The sequence below is a fragment of the Lagenorhynchus albirostris genome, chromosome 12 (assembly GCF_949774975.1).
Source record: "Lagenorhynchus albirostris chromosome 12, mLagAlb1.1, whole genome shotgun sequence".
Taxonomy (NCBI): domain Eukaryota; kingdom Metazoa; phylum Chordata; class Mammalia; order Artiodactyla; family Delphinidae; genus Lagenorhynchus; species Lagenorhynchus albirostris.
In genome coordinates this window covers 33,968,270-33,994,813 of record NC_083106.1, presented here as the reverse complement: position 1 = coordinate 33,994,813, position 26,544 = coordinate 33,968,270, and the positions used below count along the sequence as shown (strand labels likewise).

The window sequence follows — 26,544 nt, the reverse complement described above, 5'->3', positions numbered from 1 at the left end:
CAACCAGCAAAAACAAGCCCTGAGGAGGGAGGAGAATGCAACTTCTAGAGCTGATACATTATATTGTTGAAAATATCCAGTTTTCAACAACAAACTGTGAGACAGGCAAAGGAACAAGAATGTCTGGCCCATAAACAAGGGGAAAGAAAATCAATCAATAGAAACTGTTTCTGAGGAAGCCCAGACACTAGAATTCCTGGAGAAAGAATTTAAACAGCTATATTAAATACATTTTAAGAACTAAAAGAAACTATGCTTACAAATGAAAAGGAAGTATGGAAATACTTAATAAAGTATTTTGTTAAGTCTTAGCAAATAGAGAATATAAGTCAAATTTGAAAACAGGTCAATTGAGACTATCCATTCTAAGAAATAAAAAGTATGAAGAGAAATAAACAAAGCCTCAAAGACCTATGAGACACCATCAAGCATATAATACACCCTCTTTTTTTTTTCTTTTTATTGGCCATGCCCCACTGCTTGTGGGATCTTAATTCCCTGACCAGGGATCGAACCCATGGCCCCTGCATTGGGAGTGTGGAGTCTTAAACACTGCACCACCAGGGAAGTCCACCATTAAGCATATCAATATGTGAATAATGAATGCCTCAGAAGGAGAGGAGAGAGGAAGAAGTGTAGAAAAAATATTTCAGGAAATAATAGCAAAAACTTCCAAAATTTGATTGAAAACATTAATCTACACATTTAAGAATCTCAACATACTCCAGGTGGAATAAACTCAGAGATCCATGGCTAGACACATCATGATTAAACTGTTGAAAACCAACAGTTAGAGAATTTTGAAAAAAGAAGAGAAGAAAAGATTCATCATATACAAGGGTTTCTCATAAGATTAAAAGCTAATTTCTACTTAGAAATCACAGAGGACAGAAATCACTGGGATGACATACTTAAAAGTGCTGAAAGAAAAGGACTATTAACCAAAAATTCTCTGTCCAGAAAAAAAAAATCCTTTAAAACTAAAGGAGAAATTAAGACATTTCCAGATAAACAAAAACTGAGAGAATTTATCACTACCAAACCTGCCATACAAGAAACACTAAAGGGGGTCCTTTAGGCTGAAATGAAAGGACACAAGTCAGTAACTCTATTCCATGTGAAGAAACAGAGTATCAATAAAAATAACTCTGAAAGTAAATTAAAAGAAAATTTAAATGTATGTTTTGCTTTCAATTTTTTTCTCATATCTTATTTTAAAAACAATTGCATAAAAAATAGTTACAAATCTGTGCTGATAGGCACACAATGTATAAAGATGTAATTTTTATAATAATAAAAATTTGAACCAAGGGGTAAGAAACAGAGCTATATGGGAGCCAAATTTTATATGCTGTTGTATTAAATTCATTAATCCAAACTAGATTGTTATAAATTAAGATATTAATTGTAATCCCCAGGCTACCACTGATAAAATAACTAAATATATATATGGGTATTTTTTAAAAACCACCAGATTTCTGGTTTCTGGCATGGCATATAAGGAGTTTGGAAGTTGTCACTCTGTCCTAAAAAAAAAAGTGAAAAGCTGAACAAACTGAAAAATCAACAACTATTCTTAGATATATCAGAGAAGTGAGATCACAGGACAAACTACTGCCTCCAAAACTGGAGAGACAGACAGGCAAGTACAGAGAATCTCAATTTACCACAAAAGAAACTGCTACAAAAACCAATACCAGGGTAGACAAATCCGACCTGTAATTGATGAATTGCTAGAGGCTCAGAGTGGACAAGTCTGAGAGTAAAAAATTCCAGGGGAACTTAGTCACAGGGGGGCCCACAATTTTGTAAGTTTTACCACCAAAAACTTAACCAGGCTCTCACAGTGAATATCAGAGAAAAATCCCCTCATGCTTGTGGTGGGGGGAAGGCAAAAGAAACCATTTTGAAATAGGCCAGAGCATTCTGTTCTTAATAAGACCTGCCCTCGAGAGAAACTATTGGTGTTTTATCAGGACTCATTGACCCAGAGGGATGAAAATACGCAACTAACACCCACCCTAGCCTTCCACTTAGGGAAAATACGTAACAAAAGCTCACTCTCACCTTTCCACTTGGGGAAAGGGAAATACCCAGCTTTAGCCTGCTCTGGTCTTCCACAGGGGAGAAGGGAAATACCCAACTCCAACCCACTCCAGCCATCCCATGCCACCTAAAGATGCAGAGAATGGGACTGAGAAGCATTTGTGAAGTTCACAATTCAGAGGCACAAGCTCACAAAAATACTATAACAATCATAGGACTAGAGAATGTTTCCGCTCCTGCCACAGCTTACTGCCACATTACTAAAGGCCTATTCACTACAGCTCCTTTTAACCAGTACATGATGCCTAACCATCATGAAAAAAAGTATAAGGCATACTAAAAAAAGCAAAAAAAGACAATTGAAGAGACAAATCAAGCATAGAATCAGACACAGATAAGGCAACAATGTTGGAACAATCAGACCAGGAATTTAAAACAATTATGATTAATATGCTAAGGTTTCTAGTGGATAAAGTACAACTGGTGGGCAACGTAAGCAGAGAGACAGAAGCATAACAGAAAATCAAAATGAAGTGCTAGAGATCAAAAACACTGTAATGGAAATGAAGAATGCCTTTGATGGGCTCATTAGTAGACTGGACATAGCTGAGGAAAGAATCTCTGAGCCTGAGGATATATCAATAGAACTTTCTAAAACAGAAAAGCAGTGAGAAAAAAATATAAAACAAAATCACAGAACAGAATATCCAAGTACTGTATGACAACAACAAAAGGTGTAACATATGCATAATGGAAATATCAGAAAGAAAAGAAAGAGAAGTAAGAACAGAAGCAATGGGCTTCCCTGGTGGCACTAATAATCCACCTGCCAATGCAGGGGATATGGGTTTGAGCTCTGGTCCAGGAAGATTCCCCATGCCGCAAAGCAAATAAGCCCGTGCGCCACAACTACTGAGCCTGTGCTCTAGAGCCCAAGAGCCACAACTACCGAGCCCACGTGCCACAACTACTGAAGCCCACATGCCACAACTACTGAAGCCCACGTGCCTAGAGTCCATGCTCCACAACAAGAGAAGCCACCACAATGAGAAGCCGGCACCACAACAAAGAGTAGCCCCTGCTCTCCACAACAAGAGAAAGCCTGCATGCAGCAACGAAGACCCAACACAGCCATAAATAAATAAATAATTACATAAATAAATACATAAATTTATTTTTAAAAAACAGAAGAAATAATTGAAGAAATAATGATTGATAATTTCCCCCAAATTAATGTCAGACACCAAACCACAGATCCAGGAAACTCAGAGAACACTAAACAGGATTCTAAAAGAAACTTCATAAGAACATCATATTCAAACTGCAGAAAATCAAAAGTAATGAAAAAATCTTGAAAAAGGTCAGAGGAAAAAAATCTTACCTATCATACTTGTAGAAGAACAGAGGTAAGAATTGCATTTAACTACTCCTCAGAAACCATGCAAGCAAGAAGAGAGGAGGGTGAAATATTTAAAGCGCTGAGGAAAAAAAACCCCACCAACCAAGAAATCTGAATCCTAATATCCTTTAAAAGTGAAGGAGAATTATAGACTTTCTCAGACAAACAACGATTGAGGGAATTTGTTCCAATAGACCTGCTTTGCAAGAAACGTTAAAAAAAGTTCTTCAGAGAGAAGAAAAATTATATGTCAGAAACTTGGAATTACATAAAGGGAAAGCAGCAGAAAAGGAATGAGTGAGGATAAAGTAAAAACTTTTATTTTCTTATTCTTAGTTAATCTTACAAATTTTGTTTGCTCATAATAATAATATCAACATGTATTCAATTATAATCTGAAAGGATCAATAAAATCTCCTAGAACTAATAAGTATAGCAAGGTTTCAAGATACAACGTTAATATACAAAAGTCAAATCACTTTTATTTATACTAGCAATGAATAAGTGGAATTTGAAATTAAAGGCACAAAACCATTTACATTAGCACCAAAACAATGAAATAGGTATAAATCTGACAAAATATGTACAAGATCTATATGAAGAAGACTACAAAACTCTGATGAAAGAAATAAAAGAACTAAACAAATGGAGATATAGTCTATCTTCATGAATAGGAATATATAATATTGTTTAGATGTCAGTTCTTCGCAGCTGCATCTATAGCTTTAATGCAATGCCAGTCAAAATCCCAGTAAGTTATTCCATGGATACTGACAAACTGATTCTGTGGTTTATATGGAGTGGCAAGAAACCTAGGATAGCAACATTAAAGGAGAACAAAGCCAGAGAACTGACAAGACTTACTATAAAGCTGCAGTAATCAACACAGTGTGGTACTGGTGAAAGAATAAACAAATCAGTGAAACGGAATGGATAGCCCAGAAATAAACCCATCTAAATATGGTCAACTGATCTTTGACAAAGGAGCAAAGGCAATACAATGGAGCAAAAATTGTATTTTCAACAAATGGTGCTAGAACAATTGGACATTCACATGTTAAAAAAAAAAAAAAAAGAATCTAGACCCAGGTCTTAACACCCTTCACACAAATCAACTCAGAATAGATCACAGAGTTAAGTGTAAAATGCAAAACTATAAAACTCTTAAAAGATAATGTAGCAGAAAATCTAGATGACCTTAGGTTTGATGATGAATTTTTAGACATGACACCACAGGCAAAATCTATGAGAAAAATACCTGGTGGCGCAGTGGTTGAGAGTCTGCCTGCCAATGCAGGGGACATGGGTTCATGCCCCAGTCTGGGAAGATCCCACACATCACGGAGCGGCTGGGCCCATGAGCCATGGCCACTGAGCCTGCGCGTCCGGAGCCTGTGCTCCGCAACGGGAGAGGCCACAACAGTGAGAGGCCCATGTACCGCAAAAAAAAAAAAAAAAAAAAAAGAGAGAGAGAAATAATTGATAAGCTGGATTTCATTTTTAAAAAATTGCTCAGTGAATAATATTGTCAAGAGAATGAGAAGACAAGCCACAGACTGAGAGAAAATATTTGCAAAATATTTGCAAAGGACATACCTGATAAAGGACTTGTATCCAGAATACACAAAGATCTCTTAAAAGCCAACAATAATAAAACAAATAACCTGATTAGAAAGTGGGCAAAAGACATGAACAGATGCCTCACCAAAGAACGTGGCATGGCAAATAAGCATATGAAAATATATTCAACATTATACGTCATTAAGGAATTGAAAATTAAAACAATAAGATACCATAATTGTATGCATATTAGAAGAGCCAAAATCCAAAACACTGACAGCATAAAATGCTGATGAAGATGCAAAGCACCAGGAATTCTCATTCATTGCTAGTAGGAATGCAAAATGATGCAGCCATTTTGGAAGACAGTTTGGCAGTTTCTTTAAACTAAACACATCCTTACCATATGGTCCAGCAATCCTGTTCCTTGGTATTTACCCAAATCAGTTGAAAATTAATATTCACACAAAAACCTGCATAATTTTATTCATAGTTGCATAGTTTTACTCATAATTGCCAAAACTTGAAAGCAACCAAGTTGTTCTTCAATAAGTGAATAGCAAAATGAACGGTGGTATATACAGACAATGAACTATTATTCAGTGCTAAAAAGATATGTTACACACCATGAAAAGACAGTGGTATTTTGATATTGAGGAAGCTGTGCAAATTTGAGACAGGTAGTATAGTATATGGGAAGTCTCTGTACCTTCTGCTCAAATTTGCTAACGAACCTAAAATAGCTCTAAAAAATAAAGATTTTTTTTTAAAAAAAGGGAAATAAAATTGTACACTAGAAAATATCTATTTAACACAAAAGAAGGCAAAAATGGACAAATAGAGAAACACAAAAGATCTAAGACATATGGAAAACAAATAGCAAAATGGAAGATGTAAATCTTACACTATCAATAATTACACTAAATATAAATGGATTAAATAATTAAAAGGCAGAGGTTGGCAGAATGGATTTAAAAAAAAGCCTATCCAACTATATACTGTCTACAAGAGACTTACTTGTAGATTCATACTTCAGATTCAAAGACACAAGTTATTTGAAAGCAAAAAATAGAAGGTAGACCATGAACACAGTAACCAAAAGAGAACTGGAGTGACTACAGTAATATTAGAAAAAAAATAGATTTTAAAACAAAAATTGTTTAGAATATTATATAATGATAAAAGGGAAACTCCACCAAAAAAAGGTAACAATTATAAACACATATAAACCTTACATCAGAGTCCCCAAATACATGAAGCTAGAGCTGACAGAATTGAAAAGAAAAACAGACAATTCAACAATAACAGTTGGAAACCTCAATACTCCACTTTCTAAAAGGGATAGAACTAGACAAAAGATCCACAAGGACATAGAATACTTGAACAATCCTATAAATCAACAGACATCTGTAGAACACTCTATACTATAACAGCAGAATATATATTCTTATTAAGTGAACACAGAGCATTCTCCAGGATAGGCCATATGTTAAGCCATAAAACTAGTCTCAAAAGACAAAGTATGTCTTCTGACCACAATAAAATAAAATTAGAAACCATTACCCCCCAAGAAATGGAAAATTCACAAATAAGGAAGGATGGTTTAAAAACATATTGGATTCTTTGAGTTTAAAATCTAACTGGGAGTCTATTGCTATATAGGATGGGGTAATGAGGAGTAATTAGAATTAAACAAGGAATAAGATTTCAGTTGAAAGGGAAAAAATATTGGAGCACTTGGAATAATCCTCTCCTCATACAGTTAAATTATTTTAATTTTCCAAACCTCATCTCAAGAATAACATTCTCTGAAAAGCTTTCCCTGACTCCACCAATGATGATAACAAGGTTAATAATGGTAATATAAGCTGACACTTTTTTATAGCCCTTGTTATATGACAAGTATCACTCTAACCAATATATTTAAATATTTAATCCTCCCAACAACACTAAGAGATAGTATTATTATTCCCATTTTACATGAGAAGAGGGTAAATAATTTGGCAAGGTTACCTAACTAAGAAGTGACAGAGTTGGGATTCAAATATAATGATTCCAAAATCCATGTTCTGAAGCATAACCAACTGGAGTTAGATCCATCTTATCAAGACTCTCACAGAACCCGTACATACTTCAGTTATACCATAAACTACATTACATTGTAACAGCTTACTAGATTGTCCTCTTTCACTAATCATTCACTGACAAACAATTATTCAACCAACAGGAAATTATTGAGCACGTTCCCTGTGCCAGAAAATGTGCTTGTTCATAGAAATAAAGCCACATATGTCATATTTCATCTGTCAAAGAGGTTTAGTCTCAAGCAGAGTTCAGCAAACTATAGTTCACAGGCCAAATTCTGTTGGCCACCTGTTTTTGTAAATAAATTTTTATTGAACCACAACTGTGCTCATTGGTTTATGTAGTGCTCATTGGTTTATAAACCAGTTGGTTTACATTGGTTTATCTGTAGCTTCTTTCATGTTACAACATCAGAGTGGAGTAGTTGTTATGGAGACCATTTGGCAGGCAAAGTCTAAAATATTTACTATCTGGTACTTTACAGAAAAAGTCTGCCAACCCTGGTCTAAAGAATAAGACAAGTAAGAAAATCATTAATTACTACCCAATAAGGTGCATGCTATGGTGCCCAAGATACTACGGGAACATAGAGATATCTAGATTAGATTATAGAGTCAGCAAAAGTTTTCTAGGAGACCTGATATCTGACCTAATTTTTGAAGGTTAACTAGTTAAAGAAGAGCGGCCAAACTTGTCAGTAAGGCCAGACAGTGAAGTTTAGCAGTGATCCAGGGAGCTAGGAATAAAGAGGGTAAATATGTTTAGGAAATATTAATTATTTTTACATAACTTATGAAAATATATCTTTAATTTCTTCATTCCCACTATCTGGCACAACTAATGGTGCATATAGTTAAACTCACTAAATATTTGTTATCAGAAAATACTAAGTCCTAAGTAAACAATGTTTACTGAAAAGGGGAGAAAATATTTGCCTTCTATTAGTCCCTAAAATCACTAAACTATAAGAATCCCGATTTTTTCACCCACTGCCTTAGAGTAAAAAAACCCCAAAACTACCACTTTTTCATTGTTTTCAGTTGTAGAGACGTATATAACATTTAAGAATACAGTTTTACAAATGAGAAATGGTTGCAAAATACTGTACCTGGAAAATTCATAGGCAGTTCAAATGGTTGTGGAGCCTCACAACCTTCAATGTGCTCACAAATTTCAGCTATGATCTTCTTAATTTTGAGGCCAGTAATTTTAATCACTTCTCCTGTTGACAAACAGCATTCATTTCCAAACATTTCATAAATAGAACCTGAAAAAAGAAAAGAAAAACAGCTTTTAAAAAAAGAATTCAATAATGAAGAACAAATTAGGAGTCAAAAGTCTCATACGAAGTGTTTTTATTCAGTTCCTCTCAGATACCTGCTAAACAGGAATTTAATCAAGCTTGGCAAAATATACAGCGTGTACCAGGAAAAATATTAGATTTTCACTTCATCCACTGGGCAAAGGGTAAACAATCTTATTTTTGTTATTATTGTAAATTGAATTTATGGTCCTCAGCACCTTTAGCTCATATTTCCAAGGTCAAGCTACAACCATGTCTTCCCCTGCTGGGATTTATGATCTTTTTTTGGCTAGGTCATAGAATTAAACTCACATGAGTCAACAATGATCTGAGTAAGTACTGCAAACAAGGTTGTAATACAATCTAAAATCCAAAGACAGAGCATTTGTACACCAGGGCTTCATATTAAGAGCACCATATCTATTTATAAGACCTAGTTCTCTTCATGATCATGAATATAACATTTTGTCCATTTTATCTCTTGTTTTTGACAAGCTGGAAACAACTCTCAACATCTTTATGGCAATAGGGGGCAGACAAACCCAGATAAACTGAAAAGCTTCATTTTAGTTCAGGATTTCAGTCTCCTTCCTAAAAAACCTTTTATCATAGATGTCAAAGCTAAATTTTTCATCCACTTATTTCCCTTTTATATCTCCTGATGGAGGAACACCGAGCAGTGAAATAACCGAAAGATTAGCAACAGGAAAGAGGAGAAGCAAAAGTTCTGGGTAATCTAGCCCCAGTAAAAAGGAAACAACCCCAAAACTACATCTCTGGGATATTATCACTTTACAATAAAGCAGTAAACTAGAGGCTGATGTAAATAAACATTGCAGAACTGTGGGGTTTGAAACATATCAATTTTTCCTTGCTTCCAACATGATTTATACCCTCTTTACCACACTAAAATATAAATAATATGAGCACAAGATTTTAGGTTTGTTGTTTGGTTTTCTGAATTCTTCTGTTGAAACACCTCTTCACAGAATCATGCCTGGTATGTAGCAAGTACCTGAAATATTTTTATAGCATTAATGGTTATCATAAAAGTTATTAAGCCCAGCATTCAATTTAGCTTTAAACAACTCTGTGGTTTTATCAGAGTCTCTACAGAGAGCAGGGGGCACACGCAAATTAAAACAATTTAAGGAGATTTTAATAAAGGGACAATTTACACACAGGCACAGACAGTTCTAGGCAACACAAGAACATAAATGTCCTGATCTCACTCTTTTTCCTCCATTGGATCATCTGCCAGGGCACCCCATTGCCCCAATTCAGCCAGAAGCCAGAGGACAATGGAGCTGCTGACTCCAAAGAAGTCAGCCTCCCAGGCAGAGTGGAAATGAAAATTAGCACACCAACCTTACTGTCCATTATTTAATGAGGATCATTTTTGCAGACATGCTAGTATATGAGCTCCTTGTATACTTCTAAACTCCCTCCTTTTCTCATACTATTGCCTTAACTACACATGCGTTCATACTTTTTATTAACTCCAATACATTGTGTTGTCAGCCATCTCAAATCCCTCATGGAAAAAACTGGTATATTAAAAAATAATAATAAATCCACAGTGACATTTTCTTCCAGTGAACTCAGAATAATTATTTTCTATGACCCTCATTCGGAAATTAATCACATAGTAACATTTTACTTCTACAGTATTATCTCATCCTGTACTTAACCTTTTATGACTTTAGTTTCTGTTACTCCCAATTCAATTTTAAGCTTCATGAAAAAAAATATTGCGTTATATTATTGCATAACTACCAACACATCAACCTCCCTTCCTCATTCATTCAGCAAACTTTAATGAATACCTACTATGTGTCAGACATTGCAATTGGCAGTAGTACAAAATGCATATGCCTTCCCCATAGAAGCACTGTTTTGAAGGGAACAGACAAGTAAGCAGACAATTGAAGCAGATTATGAGAAAGTTATAATATAGAAAATACAGGGCATTGTGGGAGTAAATTGGAGGCATTTAATTAAGCAATTATATGGGAAAGAGATTAGGGAAAGATTTGTGGAGGAGATGACAGCCGAGCTGAGTTTTAAAGGAAGCATCACAAAATGTTAGGACAGGCAGAGGATATAGTATTTGAAAAGGCAGTGAGATGCGAAAGAGTCTGATACATTCTGGAAACTTCACATAATTTGTTATGTCTCAAATATAAAGTAAGAAATGGGAACTGGTAAGAAAGGAGACTGGAGAAATAGAGGGAATCCAGATCGTGCAGTATCTTTATAAAATTACCAATAAACAAAAAAGCCAATCAAAGTCTGAAGCAACCTCAGAGTCAGAGAATTTACATTTTCAGTTATCAATGTCCAGGAACTAATGCCAATTTAATGAGAGGTCATATGTTTCTAGGCGCTTGCTATCCAAAGTGTGTCCTGCTGCATCACCTGGGAGCTTGTTAGGATCTCAGCCAGACCCTAGACCTGCTGAATCAGAACCTGCATTTTTAACAAGACCCCCAGATGATTCATAAGTACATTAAGGTTTGGAAAGCACTGGTCTAGACAACAAATGTATAACTGAAATAATCTCTGTTCTGAGATTGTTGCAAAACTTACCGAGAGAGAAGGACATGTCAGGTAGAGGATGCACTCAGCGTCATTGAGATGGAGGATGTTGTAAGTAAGGACAGGGAAAGGGAAGGATTTTAAACAGCAAAGTGACATGGTAAGATTTTTCTGTGTCACACGAAATAGAACGTAATTGGACCTATCCTGTTTCAGCAGAAGTCTGTTTGGCTTAATTTCAACGCAACAAATGTCTAATTGCAGATGTAATGTATAGCAAACTGACTCACTTGGAATGTCATCTTTCTTTCAAAGGTTCCATTGGAATTCAAAATTAAAAGATGAGTTTATGTGAGATTACATATCAGTTCACAGGGGATAGAAGCCAGAGAATTCTAAGAGAAAATTCTGTGAGTTTTAGTCACCACACAAAAGGCTTTTGACACCTCAGGTCTCTTTCTAATCATCCCTCTGGCTTTGAAAAAAGAAAACCACTTTTTTCAGTCATGTAAGGAAAAGAGCCTCATGGAAATGTTAATCTTTAACATTTATCTTTAATTCTTTGTGACTTCCAATTTTCTCTAAGCAAGAAAGCTATTAATTCATTTTAATAAAGAGAGAGGTCAGTGACACCCAACTCTAGAAAGTTATGTCCCTGATAGGTGACAAGAACATACAGCAAATCTCAAACCCCTGAGAGTTCTTGTACGTCGTTATCATCATTATAGTGTCTCTTAAAATACATTTTTTTCAGTGAAAATATAAAATGGTTAATTTAAAAAACAGCCAACTTTCATAATCTCAGAACAAGCACATATAATATGCCTAATTGCCTTTTAAAAATTTGCTGAGATGTGTCTGAACTATGTGTTTGTGTAAATATAGATATAAAAATAGTTTTCATTTCATTTTTATCCACAAGACATGCATTTTGAATATGCAAATCTAGAATCTATTAAATCTTTACAGACTGATTCTTTCCAAGTCAGAGCATATGTGTTCAGGATGAGGCCAAACATCAGAGAAAGCTGAACAAAGCAGCCTGTTTTCAGTGATCAAACATTGCCCCTGAAGGCTGTAATGAAAGTCATGTGCCTCTGAAATCACCTTTCCTGAAATGCTACTTTGTTCAATAAAAATGACAGATTAATATCCTTTTATGAGCCCATCCCTTATTTGACAATCCATACAAGCAATGCTGTGATCACATGGAAGAAACCAAAACAATTGGCTCCATAGATTTTCTTCCTTTTCCTCTACAAAGTTGAAAATGTGTGGCAGTCGGGGAAGAAGAAACTTACACTGTTTAGAGGCTTTTTTCCCTTTACTCAACATATACTCATTTCCTCCATTCCCCATCCCACCATCTCCCACCCCACCATCTCCCACCCCCACCATCTCCCACCCCCACCATACCAGCCACTCATCCCATCATCAGCCTGTCAAAGTTCAACCAATCATAAAGATTCAGCTCATATTCATTTTTTTTAACATCTTTATTGGGGTATAATTGCTTTACAATGGTGTGTTAGTTTCTGCTTTACAGCAAAGTGAATCAGTTATACATACACATATGTTCCCATATCTCTTCCCTCTTGCGTCTCCCTCCCTCCCACCCTCCCTATCCCACCCCGCCAGACGGTCACAAAGTACCGAGTTCATTGTCTTCTTGAAAGCCTTCCTTTATTCCCACCTAAGTAAGAATTAATTCTTTCTTCTGTGCTCCAATAGTACTTTGCATGTATCTCCATTATGGCCCCTATGTGATCATTATCACAGCCTGCTGTTAGGGTATTATTTTCTGACCATTGATATTATGTATACTTTAGAATTTATTATGATATTCTAAAGAAGAGACATCATCTTAACTATATTTATACCCCTCCTCACATACACACAGCTAATTGCACAGTTTTGTCAATTAGTGGATCCTTAGTGAATGTTAAATTATAACTTAGCTTTACTGTAAAATGACAATAAATTATTGTGAATATAGTAGAAGTCCTTCTCCATTAACAGTTTAAAGCATAGTCAACCCAAGGCTTTGGCATGGGTTATATCTTCATTTGGTATAACTAATAACAAATGTACAAGCATATGTGAGATTAGCTGGTCACCTTGTGAATTCCCTAGACAAGGAATATTAAGGGCAGGTAATTCTATAATATGAATCTCTGCTTGTTAAATTTGCCATTTTTCGTTATGTTTACCATTTTTATATTGCTGGACTTGAGGATGAGGCTCATAAAATGATCTGAGATATGTTTGGAGGGGTTAGGAATTTACTCTGTAAAGTAGGATTGATATTGTATGACAGTGTCTACAGACTGGGCTTGCTGGTAGAGATTTATCCTTGCTCCTCATAAACAATTGTGATTATTCTTTATTATTATTACATGGCCAGTATTCCATAAAGAGACTATCTCCATCTCCTGTAAGGCAAAGTCATTCCCATGCACTACATGAAGAATAGATCTAAAAATAGATGAACATGATATTTGAATGTAGTTTGCACATAAATAAGCATAAAACAGCAAGCTTGCAGTTTTACTAGGGATGGATTCTACCAGTTAGATACTGGGTATACCACTGAGAGGTATATCTGAATATTGATCGAAAATGATCTTTCAAGGTCATAGAGACTCTCTTCCCTTCTGCCAAAATATCAATATAAAGAGGGCAAAACAGTGGCACCAAGTATTAAGGAAAATGATAGCCAACACCAAGTAGAGCTAAGGTATAATCTCTCTTACTTCTAAGAATATGGGGGTTTTTAATGTGAATTTAGGGTTTAAGTGTTATCCTGGAAATCAAGTTTAGAGACAGAAATATGCTAGAAACTATAGTGAATATTGGTGAGTCTTATAAAATTTGAACATGGGGAAGCAATGAAAACCACAATGGGTGGAAAAGGGTGGAGCCTGAGAGTCAATAAAGCAGGTTAAAATCATAGTGAGCCCAGAAAACAGAAAATGTCCAACTTTTCAACTACTCTGAGTGAAATGTGAGGCATTTAGATGATTAAGTTTTAGTGGTTGAGGAAGAAAGATTAACAGTTTCCTTCACCAGCTAAAAATTTGATGTTTGTTTAATGGTGGAATCAATTTAATAGATTAAATAAAACTGTACTTAGAGGGTTTGTAAGTTGGTGTTACAATAGAAGTCATCATCACAGCTCTTTGTGTCAACAAGTGTCAGACCAAATGGATTTGAGATGTATGAAATGGATATCCCTCCTACATATCTATGAAACATTTCCTTATGATGATGGAACAAATCAGTGATTCTGCATCTCTGGACATTATTATTGGCCAAATACTCCCCACGTTTTACCCAGATTTTAATTCTCAAAATTACATCGTAAGTAATGTTATAATTTCTTATATGAACAATGTTGCATTGGGAGTTGGTTTATTGTTTTAGGAATGACTTGATTTCAAGTACATTTTTTATACTTAAGTATAAATACTTGCCTATATTTTATATCCTAAATGTTAAATAAAGCTATCATAGACCTCTATAGCCATTTAAAATCATAAAATCAATGCACGGATTGAATTGTTTATACATGGGCTCCAATGAACTATAATGTGTTTATCCAATGCATACAAAATGAAGCTTCACTATATTACAAATTTTCCCTAAGTTCATTAGTATTGAATACTTCATTAACTATTCTGCTTATGAAATATGAATTTTGAAGTTATTTTATGTTCATTGATTTAAATAATTTTAAAAATGCTTGAATTTTGTATGTCTATTTTTAATTTTATTTTTATAATAATTCATTTGTATTGCATTTTATTAAAGTACCAGTCCATAATGGATTGGGAAAAGAAAATCAATTGGACCTTCACTACAGATAGTTTGAGAAGCACCTCTCTAAATGGTTAAGTACAAATGTGACCACAGTCAGTCAGTGCAGGGAAACAGGATGTAGCCTCAGGGAGTTAGAAAGAGTAAAATTTGAACATACTGGAAAAAGGAAAGTTATAGCCTAATACACAAAATCTTAGTATTATTAACTCATCTATCTCAATGTCACCAGCAGCCTGAGTGCCCTGACTAAAAGACACAGGAAGTTTAATCAACTTGACAGTAACAGTCCTAATTGCAAATTACTACATTGGCATTCTGATTTGTACATTTTACCCTTCTGAGTTGTATGAGGCAGTGCTTGAACCTAATTGACCCCGGACACTTTGAACTGTTGGATCTACACAGTAAGAACCAAACCAGGAGCAGGTGAAATCCCCTAAGAGATGAATTTTGTGAGTTCTATCTAACTAACTTGTCAGGTACTCTCCATGAGAGAGATGGCAAATATCTATACTATATTCTACCATTCTCCCTTCCCATCAGTAATCATCCATGGCACATTTCCAGCTGAATCCAGATGAGGCTGAATAATCCTCCTCAACATAAAGTTCCTGGTGACTATCCATCAATTGAAGATGGCAAGCCAGGCATAAATTATTCCAGCCCAGTCCTGTACCATGACTTTTCTTGCTTTCTTTAAGCCCCCTTGGGTGATATTTATTTTTAAAGATTTTAATCTTCAGATTGGGCTAATTTACCCTCAAAGGCTTAGTAAAAGACATCTGGCAGAAGAATACAGGGTCCCTCAATCCATCATTTTTTTCCAGACAGCTGTCAGGATTGAGGCATAAAACATCTAACTTGATAATAATCACAACTTTATATAGCCCAATGGCAGCTGTAGGATTAGTTTCAATTTCATTTTATATTTCTAAGCCAAGTGCCATTAATTCTAATGATCTCTTGAATCACTGGTCTTAGTATCAGGAGCTTAAATACCATCACATCCTACTAACATATTAAAATGACTGAGTGTCTATACAATGTCTCTACCAACTGGTTGTCCAAACTATATCTGAACACTTTCACTGATGGAATTCCAATTATTTTAAGGTGACCCACTCTACTTTTGAGCAATTCTGTTAAAAAGCTCTACATTTTAAGTGTAATATGTGTTCTTATGGGATATACACACAATTAGAACAATTTTTACCCTTAGAATCATATAGAAAACAACTATTTAATTCTTATACATAGCAGCCTTAAAATGTGTGAAGATAGCCATCACCAGTTGTTCCTTATAACAAATCAATGTGTCAAACGATTGAAATATGTTCAGGGCCACTGCTTACAGCATAGATTGCCCATTATAAAACTACCTGAAGCACAAGTTATAAAGATGTCAGTGGCATTTTGGAGTTGTGTGACAAGGTATCATGCCCCTCAAAAACACACATGCCCTTGACTGTTCCAGAAGAGGTTTGATAGTGCCTGTTGGGTATGTTCTAAGGTGGCTGCTTCAGCTCCTACCATCATGTTTGAAATTCAGCCAGTGAGAAAGAGAGATAAAGAGAAGGAAACATTCCTTTTGTTTCAGTGGCATGCAATAGAAATTTCACATGTCAAATACTACTATCACAACCCATCGGCCAAAACTTAATCAAGTGGCCACTTTAAGCTTCAAGAGAGCTGTGCAGCATCGTTAGCCAGGCAGCTGCATTCACAGCTGAAAGCTTTATTACCACAGAAGATGGAGAGAACAAATATAGTTAGAGGGGCAGCTAACAGTCTCTGATCCAAAAGGTGAGGGAAAGGTATGTATATTTCAGGATTTAAATTGGGTTGCATGTGCCTATAAAACTTACATTGTCTTATGAAGGAAAAAATGTATATTTTTATTTGAAACACCAAAGACAGGAGGTCTGTTGCTGAGGTTGAGACTGCAGGATGAAATTTCAGGGTTGAACTTTATCTCCCTTAAGAGATACAACTGTTAAACACACACACACACACACACACACACACACACACACACACACACACACACACACACACACACACACACACACACACACACACACACACACACACACTTCTTCTCTCCATTCATTCCTAGGCATTTAATTAGGTAAAAATCACAGATAAGAATGCCTTCTCTAGAGTCAGTTTCAAAACCAGGATCTACATTTGATAAATGTGTGACTTCAGGCAATATCTTCTTCTATAAAATGGAGATAGTGCCTCAATTTCTTTATCTTTAAAATGAGGTGGTAATTTTACCTCTGATAGTTGCTTTGAGGATCAAAGTAGATAATCAATTATTAAGTGCATAGCCCAGAATGTGGCATCTATTTAGGGTTCAGTAAATATTAGCCATTATTGGTGTCATTATTATTGTTTCATATGATGTTGTTTAAGACCGAATAATTCAGTATAATGTTATACTATTGTAAACTGGTGTGATTTTCTTGGTTAAGATGAAAATAAAGGTCTTCTTATGGATAGGGATGGGGTTTTCCCTGAATAAAAAAATTGTTATTTTCTTTGTCATCCTAAGAAAGAGAAAATTACAGAAGTGAAAATAGAAACTTGAGAGATGAACTTGGGCTGGGAATAAAGATACATCAAAGGTCAGTTTTTTCCCACCTTGTACCAACGAACCTTGGTATGCCACAAATGGGTTACAAGTATGCCAACATGTTGAAATCCGTCTTCCTTGAGGTGACCAACTAAGATAGGTCTGGGATGACTAGTGGCTTTGGCTGGTGGCTCCGGCTGCAAGTTACCTTGTCTATTTACCCCACCCAAACAAATACAGTTGACCCTTGAACATCGCTGGGGTTTGGGGTGCCTACCTTCCAGGTAGTTGAAAACCTGCCTATACTGTACAGTCAGCCCTCTGTATCTGTGGTTCCACATTAATATAATCAACAAATTAATTGAATACATGCTATGTGCCAAGTGAAAAAACTATGGTAAGTACTACTGATATAATGGTGACCAAATGATATGTAGTCTTAACCTTCACGAAATATTTAATACACTGAAATAAAAGGCATTAATCAAACAATCATACAAACATATGATTACAAAATGATAATTACTATGAAAGAAAACTGCATGTACTAGGAGAAAGGGCCTGGGTTTGGGTTCCATGAATAGTACATCTGTATTATATTTATTTATAAAACCATTCAACAAGTATTTATTGAGTGCTAGGCGTACTAATCTCAAGTTTATAGTAAAGTCTTATTAAAAGGCTTCAACCGGGACTTCTGTTTCTGGAAAGATGAAGTAGACATACATTTTCCTTACCTCATGTATTCCAGACTTGAAGCTGAAGATACCAGCAACCTAGAAATGCCAATGGGTACAGACAAAAAAAAATCTCCAATAAATTCTGTTCTCTCTAGCCAAAAATGCAGGAAAGGAACAGCCTAGTAAAACAGAAAACTTTTTGACAATCATCACTCTACTCAAGCCAAATACCACAGAAAAATGTTTGGTTCCACAACCACCTACACCAGGAAAGGCTGAGTAGAGTCATTAGAATCTCACCCACAATGAGTATAATAAGACACGCACCCACCCTTTGCTGAGGTGGTGTCAGAAAAGGCAGAGTTCAGAGATGCGACTTGTATCTTTGTGAGACAGTAATAAACTCCCATTTTCTGTCAGGGAAACCAAGTGAGGAGCCTGGACTTCCAACCCTACCGAGCAGTACTGAGGCACACTTTCTCCTCCCCTTGGGGTGATGTCAGAGGATGTCCAGTGAAAAATTAGGACTTTTACCACTAGCCAATGTAATAAGGCACCACCCCATCACAAGGTGTAACTGGAGGCCATGTGTGCAAGAGTAATAAGCACTATTATCCCTCCTATCAAGGGTGGTATCAGCGAAAACCTAGTGAGGAGACAGTACTCCCACTCTGACCAGCAGTAAGAAGGACCCCTTCCTTTTTTAGTGTCAACAGAGGCTGAAAGGGGAAACTGGGCTTCTAACCCCATTATTATGGCAATAATGAGGCCATACACCTCACCCCCTGTTGGAGAAACAAAAAACAGAAACCAAACAGAAAACTAAATATATAATAGACTTAAGCCTTGACATATCAATAGTTACATTAAATGTAAATGATATAAATACATCAATAAAAAGAGATTGATAGAGTGGATTAAAAAAAAATGACCCAAATATATGCTATCTACAGAAGACTCCTTTCAAATATAACAATATAGGCAGGTTGAAAGAAAATGGATGGAAAGAGATATATCACACAAAAATTTATCAAAGGAAAGCAGGAGTAGCTATATTAACATCAGATACAGTAAACTTCGGAGTGAAGAAAATTACTAGGGTCAGAGATAGATATTACATAATGATAAAAGGGTCAGTCTACCAAGAAAATACAGCAATCTTAAATATGTATATATCAAACAACAGAGCTGCAAAATATGCCAACTAAAACTGATATAACTGAAAGGAGAAATAGATAAATCCACAATTATAGCTGGAGACTGCAACATCCATCTCTCGACAACTGATAAAATATTAGATAGATTATCAGTAAGGATACAGAAGAACAAGGACACCTTCAAACAACAGAATCTAATCTACCTTTACAGAACACTATACCTAACACAGCAAATACACATTGTTTTCAAGTGCCCATCAGAACATATACTGAGATATCCTGTGCCATAAAACAAGTCTGAACAAACTTAACGAACTGAATCATAGTATTCTTTGACCACAATGAATTAAACTAAAAATAAATAACAGAAAGATAATAAAAAATTCTCCAAACACTTGAAAACTAAATACCATACCTCCAAATAATCTGTGGACCAAATGAAAATTGCAACATCTCAAACCACAAATTTTCATAAGGATAAGGAAGTATTGAGGAGAAAATATATATTACTAAATGCTCATATTAAAAAAGAGCAAAATCTCAAATATTCTAAGCCTCTTCCTCAAGAACTTGGAAAGAAAAACATAAAAAAAGAGAAAATCAATGAAGCAAAAGATGATTCCTTGAAAAGATCAATAAAGTTGACAAACCGTTAGCAATTCTGAAAAAGAGAGAAGGTACAAATTACAAATAAGAGGACTAAAACAGAGAATATGACTACAGACCCTCCAGACATCAAAAAGGAAAAAAGAGAATCCTACAAACAACTTAGCCTACAATTCAACAATTGAGGTGAAACAAACCAGTTCCTCAAAAAACCACAATATACCACAACTCACCTAAAATAAAATGAATAATTGGTTCAGTCCTATAACTATTAAGAGAATTGATTCATAGTTACAAAGTCCTAAAAAAAAAATCTCCAGCCCCTGGTTGTTTCACTAAAGAATTCTATAAAACTTATCAGGAAGTATTTTCACCAGTTCTACACAATCTCTTCCAGAAAGCAGAAGAGAGAATATGTACTAATTTATCTTATGAATCTAATACTACCATTATACCAAAACCAGACAGACATCACAAAAAAGAAAACTGCAGACCAATATCCCTCGTCAATACAAACAAAAAAAAATCCTTCAAAAAATTTTAGCTAATAGAATCCAGCAACATATAAAAAATTATATATCATAACCAAGTGTGGTTAATCCCAAAGATACACGGTTGGCTCAATATTCAAAAAGCAATCAGTGTAATCCTCTATATTAATAGGCTAAAGAAGTAAAAGCATATGACCAAATAAATTGATGTAGAAACAGCATTTGACAAAGTTAAACACACATTCAAAATAATAAAAAGAACTCTCTGTAAAAGCCAGTGTGAAAATGATGAAAAGACAACCTACAGATTAGGAGAAAATATTTGCAAACCATGTATCTGATAGAGAATTTATATCTAGAATTTACAGAGAATTCTCAAAATCAAATAGTAAAAAAATCAATCCAATTAGAAAATGGGCAAAAGACATGAACAATCATTTCACTGAGGAAGATATACAGATGGCAAATGAGCACATTGTTAGCCATTACTGAGCGCAAATTAAAACCACGATGAGAATCACTACATACCTATCAAAATGGCTAAAAAATAGTGATAACAACAAATGCTGGCAAGGGTGCAGAGAAACTGAATTACCTGTACATCATTGAGGAGACTGTAAAATGGTAGAGCCACACAGAAACACAGTTTGGCAGTCTCCTAAAAAAAAATAACAACATGCAACTACCAGCATTTCACTCTTGGGCATTAATCCCAGAGAAATAAAAAAATATTTTCACACAAAAACTTATCTACAAATGTTTATAGTAGCTTTATTCATAATAGCCCTGAACAGGAAACAGACCAAATATTCTTCAACGTGTGAATAGTTAAACAAATTGTAGTACATTCATACTATGAAATACCCCTCAGCAGTAAAAACGAGTGAACTATTAATTCATTCAAAAATCTGGATGAATCTCCAGAGAATTATGCTGAGTGAAAAAGCCAATCCCAAAAGGTTACATACTGTATGATTCTCTTTATATAACACTTTTGAAATGGCAAAATTATTAAAATGCTGACTAGAATAATGGTTAAAAGGTGTTAAGGAGGAGATGGGGGAGGTGGGAAATGGATGTGGCTATAAAAGGGCAACATGAATCACAGGATGATAGAAATGCTCTGTATCTTGACTGTATCAATGTCGATACACCGGCTGTGATGTTGTACTCTCTAGCTTTGTAAGATGTTACAACCAGGTGAAACTGGATGAAGGATACATGGGATTTCTCTGTATTATTGCTTACAATTTCATGGGTCCACAATCATCTCAAAATAAAGGGTTTAATTTAAATATGTGTGTGTGTGTGTGTGTGTGTGTGTGTGTGTGTGTGTGTACTATGTGTGTGCTGCAGTGCAACTTCTCATACCAGTGTCAGACTGAGAAAGCCTCAGGCAAATACAGGAACACATGCAGACAAAGGGAAGCAGTAGAAGGAGCCTGAAGAAAATGAATAACCCCCAAACTGCAGTAAGTCCTTAGGAGAGTCATGATAGCAGAAATAGAGGCAGTGGGCTATACTGATACTGGAAAAGATGTGAGCCTCTTCCTACCTTTGGGACTTCCAGAGGGACTCTAGAGCAGCACTGTCCATTAGAACTTTCTGCAAGGATGGACATACAATTTGAGCTGCCCAGCACTGCAGCCAACAGCCATATGGGGCTCACGAGCACTTGAAATGTAACTAAGGTAACTGAGGAACCCATAAATTTGTTTACTTTAATTAATTTAAATTTAAATAGCCACATAATGGCTAGTGGCTACCATATTGAAAAGCATTTCCTTTTTCTACTAAAAGAAAAAAAAAGCTTACACGAGAGCCTAGGTTTTGCTATTGGTAAAGTGCTTCAGAGCTTGGGTAATTTGGGCATCCTTGTATCACCTTGATTGTCCTCTCATACTAATGATGTCAGCAACAAACAACTTATAGTCTCTTACACATGCAGTAGGTGATGTATGATTATGGCCAAACGGGGTCGATGTGGAAGGCTGGTTATTAATATTCATGGGACAGGCATTCCAGAAAGTAAAAACATCACTTTTCAGATTTAAACAAATTAATATGTACTAAACAATTATCTGACATCTAGTGTCTTTCCAAGATGATCTGATTACAAAATAAAAAGCCAGTGGTTGGAGAGAACTTAGAGCAGATTTGAACTGTAGGCAATATATTGCTATGGTTCTAAGTAAGTTCTCCTAAGAGCTTCTTGCAGAGCAACAAAAGACAGGAGAGGCAATGAGAAGTTACCAGGTGCCATGGGGTGTAAGTATGCAGCGAGGAGAGCCCGAATATAATGGCAGCTGCAAACACTGAAATGGCCCTTCACAAACTGGTTAAAGAAAAGCAGAAAAATGGGGCCAAAATGACTCCCAGACCACGATGCTGGGGCACTAAGAGAAGGCTGGTGTATTAAAATGTGGAAAAACTGGGAAGGAAACACCGTGCTCAGTTCCTGATATATTGTTTCTTATGTCAAATGGTCATCCTTAAGCAGAGATGGTCCTATCCAGTTCCTCTTTAACAACTGTTTGCCAGCAGGCTGCATCAGAATTAATTGGGGAAAATTTTAAAATACAGATTCTAGTAGGGCTTCCAAAAATTCTAAATAAGATTCTCCAGGGTAGAACCCAGGAATATGTTTTCTTTTTTTAAAGTTCCCTAGTAGATACCAAAGTTTACTTAGGTTTGAGAAATACTGTTATAAATCATGAAATAAGTAAAAGAAAATCAGGACTACATATGTCAACCTGGGAAATGATACAAATTTGGGAGTTAGTTAGTTAAATCTTCAAGAATAAAAACAAAACAAAAGCAACTCTGGATAGATCTGCTCCCCTGAGAGTGAGAATAGAGTATCTGGGACACGTGCAAAGATAAATATTTAATGTTATTACCTGAAATACATCAGCATAGACAATGAAATACATATGTATGTGTTCAATACTTTTAACCTATAGCCCTGAGGAAGAGATGAGAAAAATGTTAATATTTGAAGTACACTAATCAGAAATATAAACCCAGGGTGACTAGTTAACACAAAAAAGATTAATCAGAAGTTCATACTCTTAAAACAACTATCACAAGTGTCACCTACATTTATCTCATATTAACATAGTTTTCTTAATTAGAATAATGAATACCAGTCTTAAGATTGCCTTATTGGTGAAATGAGTGGTGTTTAAAATGTGTTGATTAGTTTCAAATGTAACACAGGAGCTCCTGTTCCTGCAAAGGGGAATAAGAATCTAGTGAGCCCAATATAGGCCTTGGGCTTCACAATCCTGGTTCAGTAGTTGATTCAAAGCAGTTTTGTCATCTAACTAGAAAGATAGCTGGAATATTGCTGCAGAAGTCTCTAATGAACCTTTCATGCAAGGTGCTGTCAGAGTATTTAAAAAGACAAATAGATGGGACTACATCAAGCTGACACACAGGTCACATAAGTGTTTTGATGCCTGCTTGCAGATAAACATCTTACATTTGACAAAATTTCATTGCATGAGACCACGTACTTCGAAGGATTGAAGGCTACCAAAATCTACCAGAAATAACCTAGTAACGGTGAATGACAAAATCCATTCTGGTCAGTTTGCAACAAAAGTCATTTTCTCCAGAAAAGTTGGCATGACTTTTTTTTTATCAGTCACTCTTAATAAATAGGATGAAATTAATATTCACCATGGGTTTATTTCAATAAATAAGAGCTACTAAATTTTACTGAGCATTGAGCTTGTGGTTTTTTAAAACATGATGTTCCCTTGAATAATTCTGCTTTGTTTTTTAGAGAAAACTGACTTAGAGAACCAACCAGCATGAAGCCCAACAGTAAAAATACAATGCTGCAGGTCATTTGTCAGATGAATGGCATCTATCAGTAGATAATTTCACTGTCAAATTTTTAATGAGAACTTGCAAACGAATGGCTTATTGTTCCAAGTAAGAAGAGAACGTTCTTAACAGCAGAAGTTAAAATTTCCATTCTTACTTCCATCTTTAGTGGTTTAAAGCACTCATTTAAACTTTAAAGCACGTTGCAATAAGAAGTAGTTTACTAAATGTCATCTTTAAAGAAGTCTTCTTCAACATAATGTTATTTCTATACCAAAAAAGTTTCATTAGGTATATTATCAGAAAATTCCGATGTTCTAATTAGTAGTTGACCAAAACTATATCATATATCAATCCAGGAGTGATCACACAACCCGTCAAGCACTTGTTAGTGTAGAGCACCACATGACACACCTTTGTAGCTGTTCTGTCTGACTTCATGAGGATTCTTGACTTCTTTGAGAGGGCTATGGTGACTTAATGAGCTTTGTTACTGCAAATTCAGCATACTGCCAGGTATTCAGCAGCCATTCAGTGAATTAGCTGAATAAATGGATATTCTTGGGGATTTATTTAATCACTTGATTATTTATGTTTCCTTATAGTTAAGTATCATTAAGAAAGATAATCGTTGATCCTGTTATTTGAAAAAGAAAGTTTTGTTCTTCTTTTTATTAATAATCAGTGGATAGAATAATTGCACAAAGACTTTGTGGATAGGTCTCTGCCTCTATAAAATAAGGTTAATTTTGTTGATCCAGAATGCTGTCTTATTCTAAAAAGAGTAGATTTACTAGAAATGTAGAAAAACACTTTTTTTTTTTTTAATGGACAAATTACGAGAGGGCAGGGTATAGAGAAAAGAAAAAGAAAATGGATCCTTGGGGCAGTCAGCTGCTTCTCCTGTCGCGGCTCTGATGCACTGGGAGAGACCAGAGCGAGGCAGCCAGCGTGGGGACGTCAGCATAGCAATCTCACAGCCTGTGGCTGACCTTCCAAGCTCGGAGCTGCCCCCTCCGCGTCCGATCCAACGCGTCTCACTAAGCTGGTCTTCCAGGATTTACAACCCTCCCTCTCCAGGCCGGTCCCGCCGTGGCGTATTTTCCTACCTGCCAACGGAAGCTGCACCTGCGTTAACCTTCCTCGGGCGGCCATGATTTACACCCGACCCCAGAGCCCGCTCCCAGCCCGGTCACTAGGGTCACAGTCACCTCCTAATCCTGATTTTTTAAAGCATGCAGTGCGTGTATAGTCGACCTGGAATTTTTTTAGGTGTCATCTCTATTATTATCTTCTTAATTATTTGTCCTTTCTTTGAGAGAAAAACTTGATAGCAGTGGATGTTATTTTATACGCTCCCCCCCCCCACCGGCTTCTGTTTTACTACAGCACATAACTGGTACTCAAAGTACATTACTGTCAAAGAGCATCTGTAAACGTATCCAGTTGTATATGACTACAGTACAAAGGAGAATGGAAGGGAGGCAGGGAGGGAGGGAAGGAAAAGAGGAAGGTCCAGCCTGTGTCTGTTCTAAGACAAGTTCAAATTTTTATTATTGTCAAGTTCCTATTATCTCTCTGAACATGCTAAATCGTTGCTGAGTTTTTTTTTAATTACTGGAATAAATACGTACACTATAATATATTTAAATAGGGATTTATTTAAATTAGTAACTATGTTACTAATATTCAAAATCAGAGTGGTCTCTGATAATGAACACAATTCAAAACTCACATGATTTGATTTCACAAGTTCTGGGAAAAACTGTTTTAAATATGTTTTAGGCCTTTCCGGATGTCAATAAAGAAGTAACCAAAAAAAGTCCTTTGGTCTGTGGTTAGAATTCACACATCGTTTATGGGGCAGGTGTTCTTTCCTTAACTGACACAAGTGCTGAATCACTAAAACCAACCCTTCTAATCTAGAGTAAAACGGTTTAGACCTAATTATAACAATCAGAAAATCAGAAAGTTAATTTCATTACATAGATTAGTAGAAGCCGTCCCCATTTCCTAATAAATTATTTTCTTTAAAATAACAAAATCTTCTCAAATAATGTCTTTCGCCATTTAAAAATATTATTTCACATGAAAAAGTTCTGTTTCATTTAAGTAAATTTCATCTAACAGCTTTGCTAAAACCTTAGTTTTAAAAAGGTGCAATCTTTCCAAATATTTATTAGAAGTAGAAAAAGTAGATGTCCCAATTAAAATGTAAAGTTTTCAAATTCAAGACTTTGAATACTGCATCAAAGATAGACATTTCTAAAAATAATTTTTTAGATTTTTTTTTAACACCTTACTTGAAATTACCTTCTCTCCCGTTCTCAGTGCTTACTCACCAGTCATTTAGCAGGGCCTAACAAAATTTATTAGTATTATAGTATACAAAAGTATAAACTACCACATGTAAGGCAAAGTTTTTTCTTTTCCTTTAGTGTTTTTCAG

At 35.6% G+C, this 26,544-nt stretch overlaps 1 protein-coding gene across 1 annotated transcript in view; it reads right to left on the bottom strand.

The window, feature by feature from the left end:
• THEMIS (thymocyte selection associated) overlaps positions 1-26,544 on the bottom strand; it is a 164,518-nt gene that overhangs the window by 121,557 nt on the left and 16,417 nt on the right. Inside the window, exon 2 of the mRNA XM_060167669.1 lies at positions 8,199-8,357. Coding sequence (XP_060023652.1) covers positions 8,199-8,357 — 159 coding nt within the window. The remainder of the gene's footprint in view (positions 1-8,198; positions 8,358-26,544) is intronic.